Raw genomic sequence first — 17,891 nt, 5'->3', positions numbered from 1 at the left:
GTTACCACCTTTCGGGTCACATGAGCATACGATGCCGCTTCTACCCATTTGGTGAAATAGTCAATGGCCACAAGGATGAACCTATGTCCATTGGATGCCTTTGGCTCGATGGGTCCAATAACATCCATGCCCCACATTGCAAATGGCCATGGTGAAGCCAGAACATTGAGTGGCGTTGGTGGGACATGAATATTGTCGGCATATGCTTGACACTTGTGGCATTTCCGGACGTATTGGTAACAATCCTTTTCAATGGTCGACCAATAATATCCTGCTCTGAGGATTTTCTTAGCCATTGCAGGCCCGGGAATATGGGTACCAAAAACCCCCTCATGTATTTCTTTGATCACGTTTTGAGCTTCGACTTGGTCTATACACCTCAACAAGACCGAGTCATAATTCTTTTTGTAGAGGGTTTCTCCTATTAGCAGAAATCCCATGGCCCTTCTTCGGATATGCTTTTTATCATTATTGTTGGCCATATCAGGATATTCCCCTTTTGACAGATATTGTTTGATGTCATGGAACCATGGATGATCGTCGACAACTTCATCTATCAGTAGGCAGAACGCTTGCTTATCGTGCCGCCGGATATTGATGATGGGCATTTCATGCTCCTTATCCAAGGCGAACATCGATGATAGTGTAGCAAGGGCGTCAGCGAACTGATTCTCCTCCCTTGGAATGTATTCAAAGATGACACTTTGGAAGAATTGTGTCAAATCTTTGATATGCTCAACATATGGTATCAGTTTAGGATTTCGGACTTCCCAGTCTCCTCGTAGCTGATGGATGACTAAAGCCGAATCTCCAAATACTTTGAGTTTGAGGATACCATTATTGATAGCCGCTTGGATTCCTAACGCGCAAGCCTCGTATTCGGCCATATTATTTGTACAGTCGAAATTGAGTCTTGCTGTTAGAGGGATATGCTTTCCTTGTGGGGAGATTAACACTGTCCCGATCCCCTGTCCAAGCATGTTGGAGGCTCCATCAAAATACATGGTCCACGCATCGTCCTTAGGATATTCATGTTGTATACTCATTACATGTTCATCGGGGAAATCATCCTGAAGGGATTGGTAATCATTGGTCGGCCCATGTGCTAGGTAATCAGCTAGGGTACTGCCTTTGATGGCCTTTTGTGTGACATGTATGATGTCAAATTCTGATAATTGCACTTGCCATCGGGCAATCTTCCCAGTGATTATTGGTTTGTCGAACACGTACTTAATTGGGTCCATTTTGGAAACCAACCAAGTAGTATGCCTTATCATGTACTGCCTGAGCCTTTGTGTTGCCCACGCTAACGCACAGCAAGTCTTTTCTAATGGCGTGTAGCGGGTTTCATAATCAAGGAACTTTTTGCTCAGGTAGTAGATGGCTTGTTCTTTCTTTCCAGTTTCGTCCTGTTGCCCTAGCACGGCTCCCATGGACTCATCAAGCACTGTTAGATAGAGGATTAATGGCCTTCCCTCGACAGGCGGCACCAATACTGGTGGATTGGCCAAGCACTGTTTGATCTTGTCAAAAGCTCGTTGACAATTCTCATCCCAAGTTTCGGAATGATTCTTGCGCAACAGCTTGAATATTGGTTTGCACGTGTCAGTCAACTGTGCGATGAACCTTGCGACGTAGTTCACCCTGCCGAGGAATCCTCTAATTTCTTTCTCAGTTTTAGGAGGAGGCATTTCCATTATTGCCTTTACTTTATCGGGGTCCACCTCTATGCCTTTTTCACTGACGATGAACCCAAGAAGCTTACCCGACCGAACTCCGAAAGTACACTTAGCCGGGTTTAGCTTAAGCTGATACTTACGAAGCCGATTGAATAATTTTCTCAAATATTGGATGTGGTCCATCTCGTCTTTTGACTTTGCGATCATGTCATCCACGTATACTTCAATTTCTTTGTGGATCATATCGTGGAATAATGTCACCATCGCTCGTTGGTAGGTGGCACCCGCATTCTTGAGTCCAAAAGGCATTACCCTGTAGCAAAACGTGCCCCAAGGTGTAATGAAGGAAGTCTTCTCGCGGTCTTCCATGTTCATCTTGATTTGGTTATACCCCGAGTATCCATCCATAAAGGAATAGAGTGTGTTTGTGGCTGTGTGGTCCACGAGTATATCAATATGTGGCAAGGGAAAATCGTCCTTTGGACTGGCACGATTCAAATCCCTATAATCAACACACACTCTAACCTTCCCATTCTTTTTGACGACTGGCACAATGTTAGCCAGCCATTCGGGATACTGGGATACAACCAAGAATCCCGCGTCCAATTGTTTTTCTACTTCCTCCTTAATTTTTAAGGACCATTCGGGCTTGATTCGTCGAAGCTTTTGCTTAATAGGTCGAAACCCCTCTTTTAAGGGCAACTTGTGTTCGACAATGTTGGAGTCCAACCCGGGCATATCATGGTACGACCATGCAAATACGTCCTTGTATTCCCTCAATAATTGAATTAATTGCGTTTTTATTCCATCACTGATACGGGTTCCAATGTTGACCTCTTTCAATTCTTGACCTTGCCCCAAATTCACGGTCTCCAATTCTTCTTGATTCGGTTGGAGTAGACGAGCTTCTTGATCTAGCAGTCTTTGCAGATCCGGAGAGATGGTCTCCTCATCACTGTCCAACTCAACCCATTCACCCTCGGCTTTCGGATCCCGATCAGAGCGAGCAATCACAGACATAATGATTTATTGGTTCTGTTTAGGTTTAGAGCCTATTAATATTAATGAGAGAGAGAGAATAGAACAAAATGAGAGAATAATTGTGTGAAAAAATGCCTTTTTATTGATATATGAATGTAAAACTGTACAAAACCCTTTATTTACATGAAAAGGTCCTCATGATCTCGGGTACTGATCATGAGTCCCTAAAAGAAAAATGTGGAGGGGCCCTATCATGGCTTGCCCTTCTCTCTACTCCTGCTGCGGTAGAGGATTCTTGCTCACGTCGGGCGCCGTCGAATCGAAAGTGACCCACCCAGCGTCGATAAGGTCTTGGACCTTGTACTTGAGAGCTCGGCAGTTCTCCGTTGAGTGCCCCTGTGCCCCCGAATGGTATAGACATTTGTCTTGTGGATTGTACCAATCGGGGTAGGGTGGATTCACCTTCTTTGGTGGAATGTAAGCTATAAGGCGCGCCTCCACTAGCTTCGGCAGGAGATCGCTGTAAGTGGTCGGAAGTCTATCAAACTTCTTCACAGAGTTGTTTTGCGATTTGCCTGACTTCGAAGCGGAAGAAGACGGAGCAATGGTTACAGCGTTGACTCCTCCTTCTTTCTTCTTCCCAAAGGCCTTCTTAGCTTCATATGATTGGGAAGGCTTAGCCAGCTTCCCACTTTTAAGTCCTTGTTCCACCCTTTCTCCTATGGTGATGATGTCCGAGAAGAGTGTCGTTGTGTTCCCTATCATTTTATCGTAATAGGGACCAGTCAACGAGTTGATGAATAAGGACACCGTCTCCTTATCCGACAGCGGGGGCTCTATCTGTGCCGCCAACTCCCTCCAACGTTGGGCGTACGCCTTGAAGGATTCATCGTTCTTTTTACTCAAGGCTTGAAGATCAGACCTATCGGGTGTTAGGTCGATGTTGTATTTGTAGCGCTTGAGGAAGGCGTCGGCCAACTGCCTCCATGTGTGTACTAGATTTCCATCTAGCTGCATATACCAGTTGAGTGCAGTTTCAGCTAAGCTCTCTTGAAAGCAGTGGATCAAGAGCTTTTCATTCGTGGCATATGCAGCCATCTTGCGACAGTACATGGTGAGATGACTTTTAGGGCAAGTCGATCCCACGTACTTTGGGAAATCTGGCACTTTAAATTTAGGAGGGAATTGAATGTCCCTCACCAAACACATGTCGGCGGCATCCTTAATGTCAAAGTCATGCCCCTCCATAGCCCTTAGCCGATCCTCGAGGGCATGGAATTGTTCCTTTGAGACCTCGGGCTCTTTTATTATAATTCCTGCCCCAAGGGGTACGGCGTTTGGAGGATCTCTTTCATGCTCTTCTTCCTCTCCCTCATGATGGGACCCATGATCACTATGATGAGAATCATGGATGTTGTGATGACGCATGAGTTCCATCATTTGCGCCATCTGCTCTTTAAGCTGTGAAAGCTCGGTTGTGAGCTTCTTGTTTTGCTCCTCCAATGCTTCCATTTTCTTGATTTTCCGTGCGCGCGTAAGGATAGAGAGATGACCAGCCACTTTCTAAAATGAATGTTTAGTTAGTTTATTTTATGGAATGAATACACTCTTTAACACGAGCTTGATAAACCTCCATCTTTAAGGCGTTGCCTTTTTAAGACGGAAGTTTACCACCCTTCTTTATCTATGATTTCTCCCCAACGGAGAATCTCTATAGTCATGGGTCTCTTTCACTCATGTCAAGAGGTATTGGTGATCCTAAAATGTATGTTTTCATGAGGATGCATGATGTCTTATTGGTAATGATGTACATGCTCCTCACTTTTATTATATTTTCACACATGGTCTTTCCTCTCATGTCATGGTTTTTTATGCATGGGGATTATTTTTAGACCTTATCACGAGGTTATTTATTAATGCACAAACAATGTCACATAACGAATGTACAAACAATTCACTCATCCACGAACAGTCACGAGCGAATTACGAGGTAGGGGTCTCCTGCAGAAAAGTGCATATTCAAGGAGGATCTAACTGTTCTCACTTGGTCAAAGGCCCCCAAGGTGCCCCCATTATAGGGACCCAATTCCTCTTGTCGTAGGTCGATGGAAAGCTCCAACGCACCGTCGGACTCAAGTTCATGGTTATCACCTTGAGTGATGCTTTTCGACAACGGTCTCATAGGCTCCTATAAACCCATCAACCGGCCGTACTAACATCCACTCCCTATGGATTACCACTCATGCCCCCCGGGTATAGAGGGAACTGTTGTGTGCAAAGGTTTGTGTGCAGTTTTTATTTCAAACAATTGCGGAATTTAAGCATACAACAGTTATTTAAAGCCATATAATAAAACATATTATAATACAAGCAAGGGGTAATGAAGTAATTTTAACTATTATTTGTTAAAAATAATCTGTCACTAAATGGGACTGACTCTCAAGGCTTCCCCAGCGGAGTCGCCATCTGTCGCTACCGGCCCGAAACGGGCTTTCGGCATTCGCGAAGGATGGTTGGACTCGTTTATTTGTTTGAAAAATGTGGATTGCTAGAATGACTTATTCTCAAACTGAGACCTCGTCAAGCGAGCAATTTTATTAAGAGGCTCACTAATCCATATTAATCCCAAGCGGGACCCTCCATGGATTAGCGGTTTTCATAAAAGGAGGGTTCGTGGAGTCGCCACCAATGTTTTACTCAAAACATTGGAAAAAGGGATAAGGCAATTGATTTAAAAATCAACTTTGGCCACTACAACCAGAGTTGGGTAAGGGAGTCGGTTACGCGTGGGGAAGGTGTTAGCACCCCACGGCGCCCCTTTCGGGTTCCCTATGACAGATTATTTTTAAAAGAACAGTATAAAATTACTAAATTACCCCTATTTATTCTAAACAATTATGAATTGACTATCTACATGATGACAGTTTAAATGTGCACACAGAAAGCAGTAAAAGGAAGGATTGAAGGGAAACCTCTTGAAGCGTGCTTTTTATAAAAAATGAACTGGGAAGCGTTTTGGCGTTCCCTCGCTCTACAAGCCCGCTCCTCGCTCTCCTAGAACAAAATTTTAACTAAGGGAATCAAAAAGATTTCCCCTCGACTAGGTTCGATCCTCAAGCAAAATGGCTCGGGGCTCAAGAACTTCGTCGGATCAACTCTCCGAGTGATTTCTAGGGCAGAACACTGCTCAAAAACCCCAGAATACTCAAGGAGAGGGTTCAAACTATGTTGAAAAGTGTGGAATGACGTCCAATTGACGTCATATTTATAGGGAATAGGCGCAGTACGGCCTACAGGGCCAATACGGCCGTATTGAAATTTTTGAACTTCAATACGGTCGTATTGGAGTTCAATACGGTCGTATTGAAAGTCAGAAATTTCAATACGCCCGTATTGAGTTCGCAGCGGTCGTATTGAAGTGTCAATACGGACGTACTGACTTCAGTATGGCCGTATTGAAGCTTCAATACGGCCGTATTGAGTTCAGTACGGCCGTATTGGGCTTTTTCCCTCCACTTCTTTATTTTGAGCTATTCTAAGACCTCTGGACCTACAGAGAACCCTCCTAGGGCCTTCGAGGAGTCCTTCTGGCTGATTATCCTTCAGTCTTCGAGAGTCTTCAAGCTTTATTTCCGACCCGGACAATTTTAGGGGTCTACAATTCTTAAATGTGAAACTTATGAAATTTCCTTTTCAAAATTCCCTTATATACCTCAATCCTACCTAGGACAACTCTCTCACACTTAAGTTATATCATCTATAACTTGAGCCTAAGGTTATCTCATCACTAACCTATACCCGTAAAGCAATTAAAACATCATATAAGGCATATAAAACACACATGTAGTATTGGTGTTACAATAGAAATGGATAATTATATTTCTAAAAGCTTATAAACAATGTATTTACACAAGTACAGAGAAACGTTTAATAAAAAGCTAACATATATATGATATTATGTAAACATGACCTAATTAGGAAAATTAATGAATCAATGGTTGATTTTGTAAAGGAAAAGATTGAAGCTAATGCTCTGTATTTATGTTCAGACTCTTTCAATGCTCTATTATTCAAAAGGACATGTCTTGTAGGAGGAGATTTAGCACCATTCAAGATTCTTAAAAGGAACATCAAAATTCAAAGCCTAAATTAATTTTTTAGATTTCTATTTTGTTTTTTTATCAAATTTTTGCTATATTTTTGGACCGTCTCGGTCGTAGACCGATTGGTACCTCTTACGCTTGTGAGGCCGACTATAAACCCGTGCGCCGCCCAGGCCGATTCATGACAGTGGACCGTCTCGGTCGTAGACCGATTGGTGCCTCTTACGCTTGTGAGGCCGACTATAAACCCGTGCACTGCCCAGGCCGATTCACGACATGATTTCCCCTCATACGATCACCCGACTGTAACCTTGGTCGACTCAACCTCTCAGAGTCAATCGGCTATATGCCGATTTGGACCACGTAGGCCAGATACCCACCTCACTCACCCACGAAGGCCTATTCGGCAATTATCCGATTGGGTACTCGGCAATGGCAAAGCCTCACCTTCACTCACCAAATATTGTCCAGATTGGAAAGGCTAAGGAGATCCCTATATTCCCAGGGCCATGAGGCCCGGGAACAAGAAACTATAAAACCTAAAATCCTAGAGCTAAGGAGGCAGATTACACTTTTGAATGCTCTAGCTTTGAGGCTTGACCTAGGAAAAAACCCTAGTGCACCCAGTGGCCGGAACATTTTGGCGCCCACCGTGGGGCTACAGTGAAACTTCTCCTACGCCCCACGTCATATAGAAGAACTCGCACTTTACCATGGAGGAGATGATGGCCATGATCAATGGCCTACGAGAGGAAAATGCGCGCTCCAGGGAGAGAGAAGAGGCCATTCAACGAGAGAACGAGGAGATCAGGAGGTGAGCGGACGAGATGCAGGCCAGAATAGCGGCCAGTACCAGGACGGTGGAGGAGGATGTCATGTTGGAAGTCCCTAGGGATTTTCGACCTTTCTCGGAAGCCATAGAGGCCGAGACCATCCCCAAGGATCATCGGATACCCCAAGTCGAGCCTTTTGATGGAACGCAGGATCCTAGTCAGCATTTGACAGATTTTCGAGCTCAAATGTTGATCTGTGGAGGGAGCATGGAAGTCCGTTGCAAATTGTTCATGGGCACACTCAAAAAGGCAGCACTTGATTGGTTTAGTGGTCTCCCTGACCGATCAATCACCGACTTCGATGTTTTCAGTCGGCTCTTCATGGCACAATTCGCCGCCAACAAGAAGAAACCACCGATTACGTCGAACTTGTTCGACCTCAAGCAGCAACGTGAGGAGTCGCTGAAGGACTTTCTACAAAGGTTCAATGAGGTCGCCTTAAGGATAGCGTCGTTGGATGAAAGGATAGCGGTCATTGCATTCCACAAGGGTTTAAGGTCCGGAGCTTTCGACATCGCGCTTGAAAAAGCGAATTGTCAAATGATGTCGGAGGTGAGGGCTTTCGCCCTGAGTCACATCAAGACAGAGGAAAACCAAATTATCAAAAGAGCATCTGAAAGTTGAGAGGCAGGGGGAAGTAATAAGGAGGGCAACAAGCACCTCCGAGTACGCTCAGATTGGAATAAGCGACGTGATCACTACGTTGCTAAGGAGGGGAATCGCAGGCAGGCAGACTATGGTGGTCGGGCGAAGGGCGAGTGGACACGAAGCAACGAACAGGAAAAATTCACCCCGCTCAACGTTCCCAGGAGGCACATACTCCATGACGTCAACAACACGTCACTTTTCGAGTTCCTGGCGACGACTGATCGTCAATTGGGTCCTTACAAGACCGACTGGTGTGAATTTCATCGGACCCATGGACATACTACGGAGAATTGCTTTGTTCTTGGTAGGCAGATTGAGCGTCTCATCAAAAAGGGTCGCTTGAAGAAGTTCATCACAGGTAAGCATGATGAAGGCTCGTCTGACAGACGACGCAGTCATGAAGGGGAAGATACGAGGGGAGGAAGACGCAAAGGGAGGTCTCCTCCGAGAGATGTCCTAGAGAAGAGTTCAGAGACCCACCAGCAGGCTGTCCATGGAGATTTTAACACCATAGCGGGGGGATTCGCTGGAGGAGGTCTGACATCAACAGCACGAAAGAGATACTCTTGCTCGGTGCTGTCGGTCTCGGAGTGGGCGAGGCCGACTCGACAACCATCACGTTCTCGGACGCCGACTTTGAAGGGGTGTCCCCTCATGAGGACGACCCCATAGTTGTTTCGGCGATAGTCATGGGCTACAATGTGAAGCGTGTGCTGATAGATCAGGGCAGCTCAGCGGATATCATGTTCTGGGAGGCATTCATCGGGATGAAAATTCCGACCGACCGCCTTATGCCATATGCAGGTACTTTGGTTGGTTTTACAGGAGATCAGGTGACGGCTAGAGGTTACACCGACTTGGAAACAACGTTTGGGCAGGGAGACCACATGAAGACTGTCACTGTCTAATACTTGGTGGTGAATGCCCAGTCGTCCTACAGCATACTAGGCGGTCGTCCCACGTTGAATAAGTTGGGTGCGGTTGTCTCCACACCCCACTTGAAGTTGAAGTATCCTTTGCCTGGCGGGAAGGTCATGGTCCTCTGCGTAGATCAGGAGATTGCAAGGAAGTGTTAGGAGGATAGTTTGAGGGCGAGGAGGCATTTGTACATGACACAGGTTGACCGGGGCATCCAATCCATTGAGTTAGATCCGAGGAATATTCACTTCGATTCCTGACCAGACCCGGCAGAGGATGTGAAGGAAGTGAGCCTGACCGAGGGAAGAACAATCAAAATTGGTGTGTCTTTAACTAAAGAAGACGAGGAAGGACTAGTGACTGTGTTAAAAATCAACATATTGGCCTTCGCGTGGAGTGCCAGCGATATTCCAGGTATCGATCCGGATTTCTTATGTCACCACCTCATGGTTGACCCCAGGGCGAAGCTAGTGATCCAAAAAAGGCGAAAGTTCGGCGAAGATAAGAGGAAGGCTATAGCGGAGGAGACGAAGAAGTTGATGGCGGCCGATCACATTTGAGAAATCCAATACCCAACGTGGCTGGCGAATGTGGTAATGGTACGAAAGAGTAATGGAAACTGGAGGATGTGCACAGACTTTACTGACCTAAATAAAGCTTGCCCGAAAGACTCGTACCCATTACCGAATATAGACTGTCTAGTCGACAATGCCTCGGGGTACGAGTTGCTGAGCTTCATGGACGCTTACTCGGGTTACAACAAGATTAGAATGCATCCTGCTGATGAGGACAAAACAGCCTTCATAGTCGATCAGGCCACTTATTGTTACAAGGTCATGCCTTTCAGCCTGAAGAATGCAGGAGCGACGTACCAGCGGCTTATGGACAAAGTTTTGGCAGAATAGCATGGAAGGAACGTGGAAGCATACGTAGACGACATGGTGGTCAAGTCGGATAGCGCCTCTCGGCATTTAGCCGACTTGCAAGAGTCGTTCGACACTCTAGCACGTTATCAACTCAAGTTGAATCCTGCGAAGTGTTCTTTCGGCGTCCAAGCAGGGAAATTTCTCGGTTTCTTATTGACCACCGTGGCATCGAAGCGAATCTTGATAAATGCTCCACGATAATAAACATGAGAAGTCCTGCAACAGTAAAAGAGGTCCAACAGTTGGCAGAGAGGATGGCTTCCCTTTCTCGGTTCCTCTCAAAAGTAGTGGACAAGTCGTTACCCTTATTCCAGTGTTTAAGGAAGAACGATCGCTTTGCATGGACAGACGACTGTGAAAGGGAATTCGGCGAGCTCAAACAGGCTCTCACCTCACCGCCAATCCTTAGAAAACCACAAACCGACTCCCCTTTGTTGGTATACATGTCGGCGTCAGACAGCGCCGTCAGTGCAGTCTTAGTGCAAGAAAAAGGTAACTTTCAAATGCCTATTTATTTTGTTAGCAGGGTGTTGCAAGGGGCGGAGGTTCACTATCAAAAAATCGAGAAGCTGGCATTTACCATATTGGTAATCGCAAGAAAGCTCAGACACTATTTTCAGAGCTACAAAGTAGTAATCCGAACAGACTACCCAATCAGGCAAGTCTTGTAAAAGCCCGACCTCGCTGGAAGAATGATGAAATGGTCAATCGAGTTGTCGGAGTTTGCAATCAAGTATGAACCGAGAGGAGCCATCAAAGCTCAAGCGCTCGCCGACTTCTTAGTAGAATTGAGCTCACCGGCTGAAGAAGATTCTTCTGGAGAAAGTGAGTGGATCCTGTCTATCGACGGAGCTTCAAATTTGGGTGGTAGCGGAGCCGGGATCGTCCTTGAGGGTCCCAGAGGCATACTCTTGGAAAAATCACTACGGTTTGAGTTTCGGGCGAGTAATAATCAAGCAGAGTACGAAGCGCTATTGGCAGGGATGACTTTGGCAAAGGAGATGGGCGCTACAAGCCTGCCAGCTAGGAGCGACTCGCAGCTGGTGACGGGGCAGGTAGCAGGAACGTTCCAGGCGAAGGATCCTCAACTAGCTCGGTACCTGGAAAAGGTGAAGGTCATGTCGGCCGACTTCACCATGTTTTCATTGAACCATGTTCCTAGGGAGAAAAACTCACAAGCAGATCTCCTCTCAAAACTAGCAAGCACGAAGAGACCGAGAGCTACACGCTCGGTCATCCAAGAAGTCCTGTCCCAACCAAGCATCAATGGTTCTTCAGCCGAGGTGTTGGCTATCGAAGAAGAGGAAGAATCTTGGATGACACTGTACATCTTGTACCTGACACAAGGATCACTGTCTGAAGATAAGCATGAAGCATCATTGATCACGAGGGAGTCGACGAGGTTCGTGATCTTGTCGAGGATACTATACCAAAGGGAATTCAGTGCCCCTTTGTTGAGGTGCCTAACGGCGTCGCAGGCCCAACGAGTAATGGAAGAAATTCATGGGGGGAATTGCGGAAGCCATATCGGAGGTCGATCCCTTGTGTACAAGGTAACCCGAGCAGGTTACTTCTGGCCGACTCTACGAAAAGACTGCATCAATTGGGTTCACAAATGCGACGAATGCCAAAGACAAGCGGTCCAGCATCATTCACCTGCCGAAAGACTCCACTCGCTCATATCTCCATGGCCTTTCAACAAGTGGGGGATTGATATTTTAGCCCTTTCCGATGGCTGTACGCCAATTAAAATTCTTAATCGTGGCGGTGGATTACTTTAGCAAATGGATTGAGGTGGAACCAGTAGCGACCATCTCGGCCGAAAGGGTGAGAACTTTCTTATGGAAGAACATTATATGTCGATACGGTATCCCACAAGTGTTGGTATCGGATAATGGAACACAATTCACTAGTGAAAGGGTTCAAAGCTTTTGTAAAGAGATCGGAGTCCGTATGATGTTCACCTCTGTAGAGCACCCCCAGTCTAACGGCCAAGTAGAATTCGCGATCAAGGTCATACTCTCCGGAATCAGGAAGAGGGTTGAAAAGTCAGGCTTGTCATGGGTGGATGAACTCCCCAGAGTACTATGGTCGTATCACACGACTATTCACTCATCCACCCAAGACACCCCATTTAACTTGGTGTACGGAATAGACGCCATGATACCAGTCGAGCTAAAGGAACCATCCATGCGCGCAACATGTTTCACCGAGGAGGAATCCGACAAGGGAAGACGAGTTGATCTTGATTTGATTGCCGAAACAAGAGATAGAGCTCGAATAAATCAGGTAGCGGCACAACGACAAACAGCATTCAAGTATAACTCGAAGGTCGTCCCACGAAGCTTTGTTGAAGGAGACCTTGTCTTGAAACGTGCACAACTGACTCAAATCAAGAACAAGTTGTCCCCTAAATGGGTCGGCCCGTACCGCATCGAGGAGGTAGTCGGCAAGGGAGCTTACCGATTGAAGATGCTTGATGGTGGAAAGATACCGAGAACTTGGAATGCTGCAAATCTACATTTCTATTATAGCTAGTATTGTTCTTTTGTATCAGGTGCACTCTTTTCCTAACTCAGTATTTTTCCCCCATAAAAATGTGAGGGATTTTTTGCTGAGAAGGTTTTTAACGAGGCACCATCAACTAATAATTTCTCATTTCAATAAACATCACCCCCTACTCTTTCTTCTCTGATTCCTAACATGTGTTATTTTAAAGGCACCAAAACTCGTGATTGATCGGTAAAAATCCGACTGGGCGAGTATAAATAACTCGAAGACGAAACTCGTGATTGATCGGTAAAAATCTGACTGGGCGAGTATAAATAACTTGAAGACAAAACTCGTGATTGATCGGAAAAATCTGACTGGGCGAGTATAAATAACTCGAAGATGAAACTCGTGATTGATCGGTAAAAATCCGACTGGGCGAGTATAAATAACTCGAAGATGAAACTCGTGATTGATCGGTAAAAATCAGACTGGGCGAGTATAAATAACTCGAAAACGAAACTCGTGATTGATCGGTAAAAATCTGACTGGGCGAGTATAAATAACTCGAAGATGAAACTCGTGATTGATCGGTAAAAATCCGACTGGGCGAGTATAAATAACTCGAAGATGAAACTCGTGATTGATCGGTAAAAATCCGACTGGGCGAGTATAAATAACTCGAAGACAAAACTCGTGATTGATCGGTAAAAATCCGACTGGGCGAGTATAAATAACTCGAAGACAAAACTCGTGATTGATCGGTAAAAAACCGACTGGGCGAGTATAAATAACTCGAAGACAAAACTCGTGATTGATCGGTAAAAATCTGACTGGGCGAGTATAAATAACTCGAAGACCAAACTCGTGATTGATCGGTAAAAATCCGACTGGGCGAGTATAAATAACTCGAAGACCAAAACTCCCAAACTCAATCGGAAATTGGACGACACCCGGAATGGTTACAAATTATTTCATTCTATATGAATCAGAAATAAAGAGAATGTTTACAATTGAGATTCACTTTTAACTAGGATCGTTCCCTCACCATACGTGGGTGATTTTATTTACATCATTCAAATCGGAATCTTGGCGATTTGAGCTAGTGGTCTCTCATTCATTCTTATTCAAAATTTTGGTAATCCGAGCTGAAGGAGCCGGATTGGGACCGACTCCCCTATTTGAAATTAAATTTTAACTTGATTCATAGTCGGAAATTGGGCGATCTACCCACAAAAAAAAATTGGATTGTTTTCGTTATGTTGAAACCGAAATTAATCCTCTCACCGTATTAACTCGGAATTTGGGTGAATGGCCTTGTGAAATTCTGCTTTTAACTGACAATTTTCCACTCGTAAAACGAGTCGAAATTCGGGCGATTGGTTTTGCAAAAAAAAAAAGTCCATTTTTTAATTGAAAATTTTCCACTTATTATATAAGTCGGAAGTTGGCGACTAGTCTCATGAAATTTTCATTTTTAACTTAGAAAAATTTTGTGCCAGTTATATGAGTCGGATTTTGGACGACTCCTTCACGTGATTTCAGGTTGAATTTTAAATTAATAAATCTTATTCATCTTTCTAGTCGGATTTTTGGCGATCCAGGACAGACAAGTCGGGTTAGGGACGATTCCCCCCATTTGAATTTTAATTTTTAACTTGGAAAAATTTTCATCCATTATTTAATTCGGGATTTGGATGATTGCTTAGATCAAAGTTCCATTCTCTAACTTAGCAAGTTTTCCACTAAAAACAAAAATCGGTAAATGGGCGATCTGCTATTCAATTCATTTTAACTTGGAAATTTTTCCACTCGTTATTGACTCCGAAAAGGGGCGATCTGGCCCGGCAAAATTTAATTTTTTAGAAAAATTTCCATGCATTACTTAAGTCAGCATTTAGGCAATTCATGAGTCAAATCTCATTTTTAAATTATAAACTTTTTCATCTCACCTCATAAGTCGGCGTTCAGGTGAATGAGTCGGCGTTCAGGTGAACGAGTCAGATTTTGGACGACCCTTCCATCCAAAATTCAGTTTTAACTTGACAAACTTTATTATCTTTGCACTCGAAGACTCCCCAAACCAGGGTGAACAAGTCGGATTTGAAATGATTAAGGAATGGGACTTTGCTTGGTTTTTCCATTCGAAATTGATTTTTAACTGAGTAAATTTTATTTAATCTTCCGAGTCAGAATTTTGACGATCAGGGCGAATTACTCGGATTATAGCCAAGTTTCGTTATTTAAAGAATTTTCCACTCTGTTGGAGTTGGAATTTGGCCGACTAGTTACGCAAAGGTTCAGTTTTTAACTTTAGAAAAAATTTGTCACTTTGTTCTTGTACCGTCCAGGTCGTAATCCGACCTGACCTCCCTAACGGCAGCAAGGCGACCCTGACCCTCTACTCGGTCATAACTCGATTCCCACTCGCCTATGAAAGGGGGGTTCTCGGCATTCACCCGACTGAATGCTCAGTGCGAGTCCAATCGGTCAGAGCCCGACTCGACTTGTCATCACTCACCCTGCACCCTCGAAATAACCCAGTCAGTCCGTCCAGGTCGTAATCCAACCTGATCTCCCTAACGGCAGTAGGGCGACCCTGACCCTCTACTCGGCAAATACCCGACTATGTCGCCAGGCCCTAAGCCCTCTCGCCTTATAGGCTCAGGGCTGGAAGGCAAGTGTACCGTCCATGTCGTAATCTGACCTGACCTCCCTACGGCAGCAGGGCGACCTTGACCCTCTACTCGGTCGTAACTCGATTCCCACTCGCCTATGAAAGGGGGGTTCTCGGCATTCACCCGACTGAATGCTTAGTGCGAGTCCAATCGGTCAGAGCCCGACTCGACTTGTCCTCACTCACCCTGCACCCTCGAAATAACCCAGTCAGTCAGAATCTGACTCGGCTTGTCCTCACTCACCCTGCACCCTAGAGATAACGACGGTTAAGGAAATCCCTTCATTCTCGGGGCCCAAGAGGCCCATGAACGAGGTACCATAAAACCCAAAACCCTAGAGCTGAGGAGGCAGATTACACTTTTGAATGCTCTGGCTCTATGGCACGATCTAGGAAAAAACCCTAGTCCACCCTTTGGCCGGAACATTTTGGCACCCACCGTGGGGCTACGGTGAAACTTTTCCTATGCCCCAAGTCATACAGAAAGACCTACACTTTACCATGGCGAGAGGCGGCAACAACAACAACTCTCAACCCCCTATCATGGAGGAGATGATGGCCATGATCAATGGCCTACGGGAGGATAATGCACGCTCCAGGGAGAGAGAGGAGGCCATTCAGCGCGAGAACGAGGAGATCAGGAGGCGAGCGGATGAGTTACAGGCCAGAATAGAAGCCAACACCAGAACGGTGGAGGAGGATGTCATGCTGGAAGTCCCAAGGGATTTTCGGCCTTTCTCGGAAGCCATAGAGGCCGAGGCCATCCCTAGGGATCATCGAATACCGCAGGTCAAACCCTTCGACGGAACGCAGGATCCCAGTCAACATCTAACAGATTTCCGAGCTCAGATGTTGATTTGCGGGGGAAGTATGGAGGTCCGCTGCAAGCTATTCATGGGAACACTCAAGAAGGCGGCGCTGGATTGGTTCAGTGGCCTCCTTGACCGATCCATCACCGACTTCGATGTTTTCAGTTGGATGTTTATGGCACAATTCGCTGCTAACAAAAAGAAGCCGCCGATCACGTCGGATTTGTTCGACCTCAAGCAACAATGCGAGGAGTCTCTGAAAGATTTCCTACAACGATTTAACGAGGTTGCCTTGAGGATAGCATCGCTGGACGAGAGGATGGCGGTCATCGCTTTCCAGAAAGGTTTGAGGTCCGGAGCCTTCGACATTGCGCTCGAAAGGGCGAATTGTCAAACAATGTCGGAGGTGAGGGATTTCGCCTTGAGCCACATCAAGACGGAAGAGAACCAGATTATTAAGAGGGCAGCTGAGAACCGAGAAATAAGGGGTAGCAATAAGGAGGGAAACAAGCATCTTCGACCGCGATCAGACTGGAGTAAACGATGTGACCGATACAACGTGAAGGAGGGCAACTACAGGCAGGTCGATCACGTTGGTCGGTCAAGGGGCGAGTGGACGCACAGCAATGAAGAAGAGAAGTTTACTCCACTCACTGTACCCAGGCGACAGATACTCCATGATGTTAACAGCGCATCGTTGTTTGAGTTCCCGGTGGCGACGGAGCGTCAGTTGGGCCCTTTCAAAACCGATTGGTGTGAGTTCCATAGGACTCACGGGCACTCAACTGAAAATTGTTTAGTTTTGGGAAGACAGATCAAGCGCTTGATCAAGGAGGGACGACTGAAGGAGTTTGTGGCAAGAAAGCAGGAGGGAAGCTCGTCAAATAGGCGACCCAGGCACACACAAGATGACACCAGGAGGGATAGGCGTAGAGAGAGAACTCCTCCCAAAGATGCGCCAGCAAAGGTGTCGGAAGCCCGTCAGCAACCCATCCATGGGGATTTCAACACCATCGCAGGGGGGTTCGCGGGTGGGGGAGCTACCTCTGCTGCCCGAAAAAGGTACACTCGGTCGGTAGTTACAGTATCGGAATTCAGGCGACCTACTCAGTCTGAGATTTCATTCTCGGACTCAGACTACGAAGGAGTAGCCCCTCATGAGGACGACCCCGTTGTTGTATCAGCAATCGTCATGGGGTACAATGTGAAGCGTGTACTGATCGACCAGGGAAGTTCCGCTGACATTTTATTCTGGGAAACTTTTGAGGGGATGAAGATACCTAACGATCGACTAATTCCTTATGCAGGAACTCTAGTGGGTTTTGCAGGAGACCAGGTCACCGCAAGGGGATATGCCGATCTGGAAATGACTTTCGGCCAGGGTGCTCAGATGAAGACGGTGGTTGTTCGGTATTTGGTAGTCAACGCGCAGTCATCCTATAGTATACTGATCGGCAGGCCGACCCTGAACAAGCTAGGAGCGGTGGTGTCCATTTCCCATCTGAAGGTGAAGTATCCGTTACCGAACGGTACTGTGGGAACTCTCCGAGTGGACCAGGAGGTTGCTCAGAAATGCTACGGTGACAATTTGAAGGTGCGAAGATGATTATATACAGCGCAGGTGGAGCAGGAGGTCCACTCCATCGATTTAGACCCCAGGGTGAGCCATTTTGATCGCCGACCAGCTTCTGCGGAGGACATTAAGGAGGTGACGTTGGCGGAAGGAAAGAAAGTGAAGGTCGGTACGTCCCTCATCCAGGAGGACGCCGAGAAATTGATTGAAGTGTTAAAAGCGAACATGTCAGCATTTGCGTGGCACGTCAAAGA

General features: G+C 46.0%; 4 protein-coding genes across 4 annotated transcripts; all 4 read left to right on the top strand.

Moving 5' to 3' along the window:
• Positions 1-7,590: 7,590 nt before the first annotated feature.
• LOC109814955 (uncharacterized) lies at positions 7,591-8,916 on the top strand. Its single transcript, XM_083076127.1, has 2 exons — positions 7,591-8,148; positions 8,308-8,916. The coding sequence occupies exons 1-2, from the start codon at positions 7,591-7,593 to the stop codon at positions 8,914-8,916; spliced, it is 1,167 nt and encodes a 388-aa protein (XP_082932253.1).
• Positions 8,917-8,933: 17 nt separating this feature from the next.
• Positions 8,934-9,722, top strand: LOC109814954 (uncharacterized). The gene is made up of 3 exons (XM_020379495.2): positions 8,934-9,077; positions 9,174-9,315; positions 9,427-9,722. The coding sequence occupies exons 1-3, from the start codon at positions 8,934-8,936 to the stop codon at positions 9,720-9,722; spliced, it is 582 nt and encodes a 193-aa protein (XP_020235084.1).
• Positions 9,723-10,780: 1,058 nt separating this feature from the next.
• On the top strand, positions 10,781-11,869 carry LOC145958622 (uncharacterized). Its single transcript, XM_083076125.1, has one exon. It carries the CDS (start codon positions 10,781-10,783, stop codon positions 11,867-11,869), a length of 1,089 nt encoding a protein of 362 aa, XP_082932251.1.
• Positions 11,870-15,756: 3,887 nt separating this feature from the next.
• On the top strand, positions 15,757-17,670 carry LOC109814952 (uncharacterized). Its single transcript, XM_083076124.1, has one exon. The coding sequence runs from the start codon at positions 15,757-15,759 to the stop codon at positions 17,668-17,670; it is 1,914 nt and encodes a 637-aa protein (XP_082932250.1).
• Positions 17,671-17,891: the final 221 nt, after the last annotated feature.

The sequence above is a fragment of the Cajanus cajan genome, chromosome 6, assembly GCF_000230855.2.
Source record: "Cajanus cajan strain Asha chromosome 6, NIPB_CcT2T_4, whole genome shotgun sequence".
Classification (NCBI taxonomy): domain Eukaryota; kingdom Viridiplantae; phylum Streptophyta; class Magnoliopsida; order Fabales; family Fabaceae; genus Cajanus; species Cajanus cajan.
Note: the sequence above shows the minus strand (reverse complement) of the source record. Positions and strands in the feature narration are given on the sequence as shown.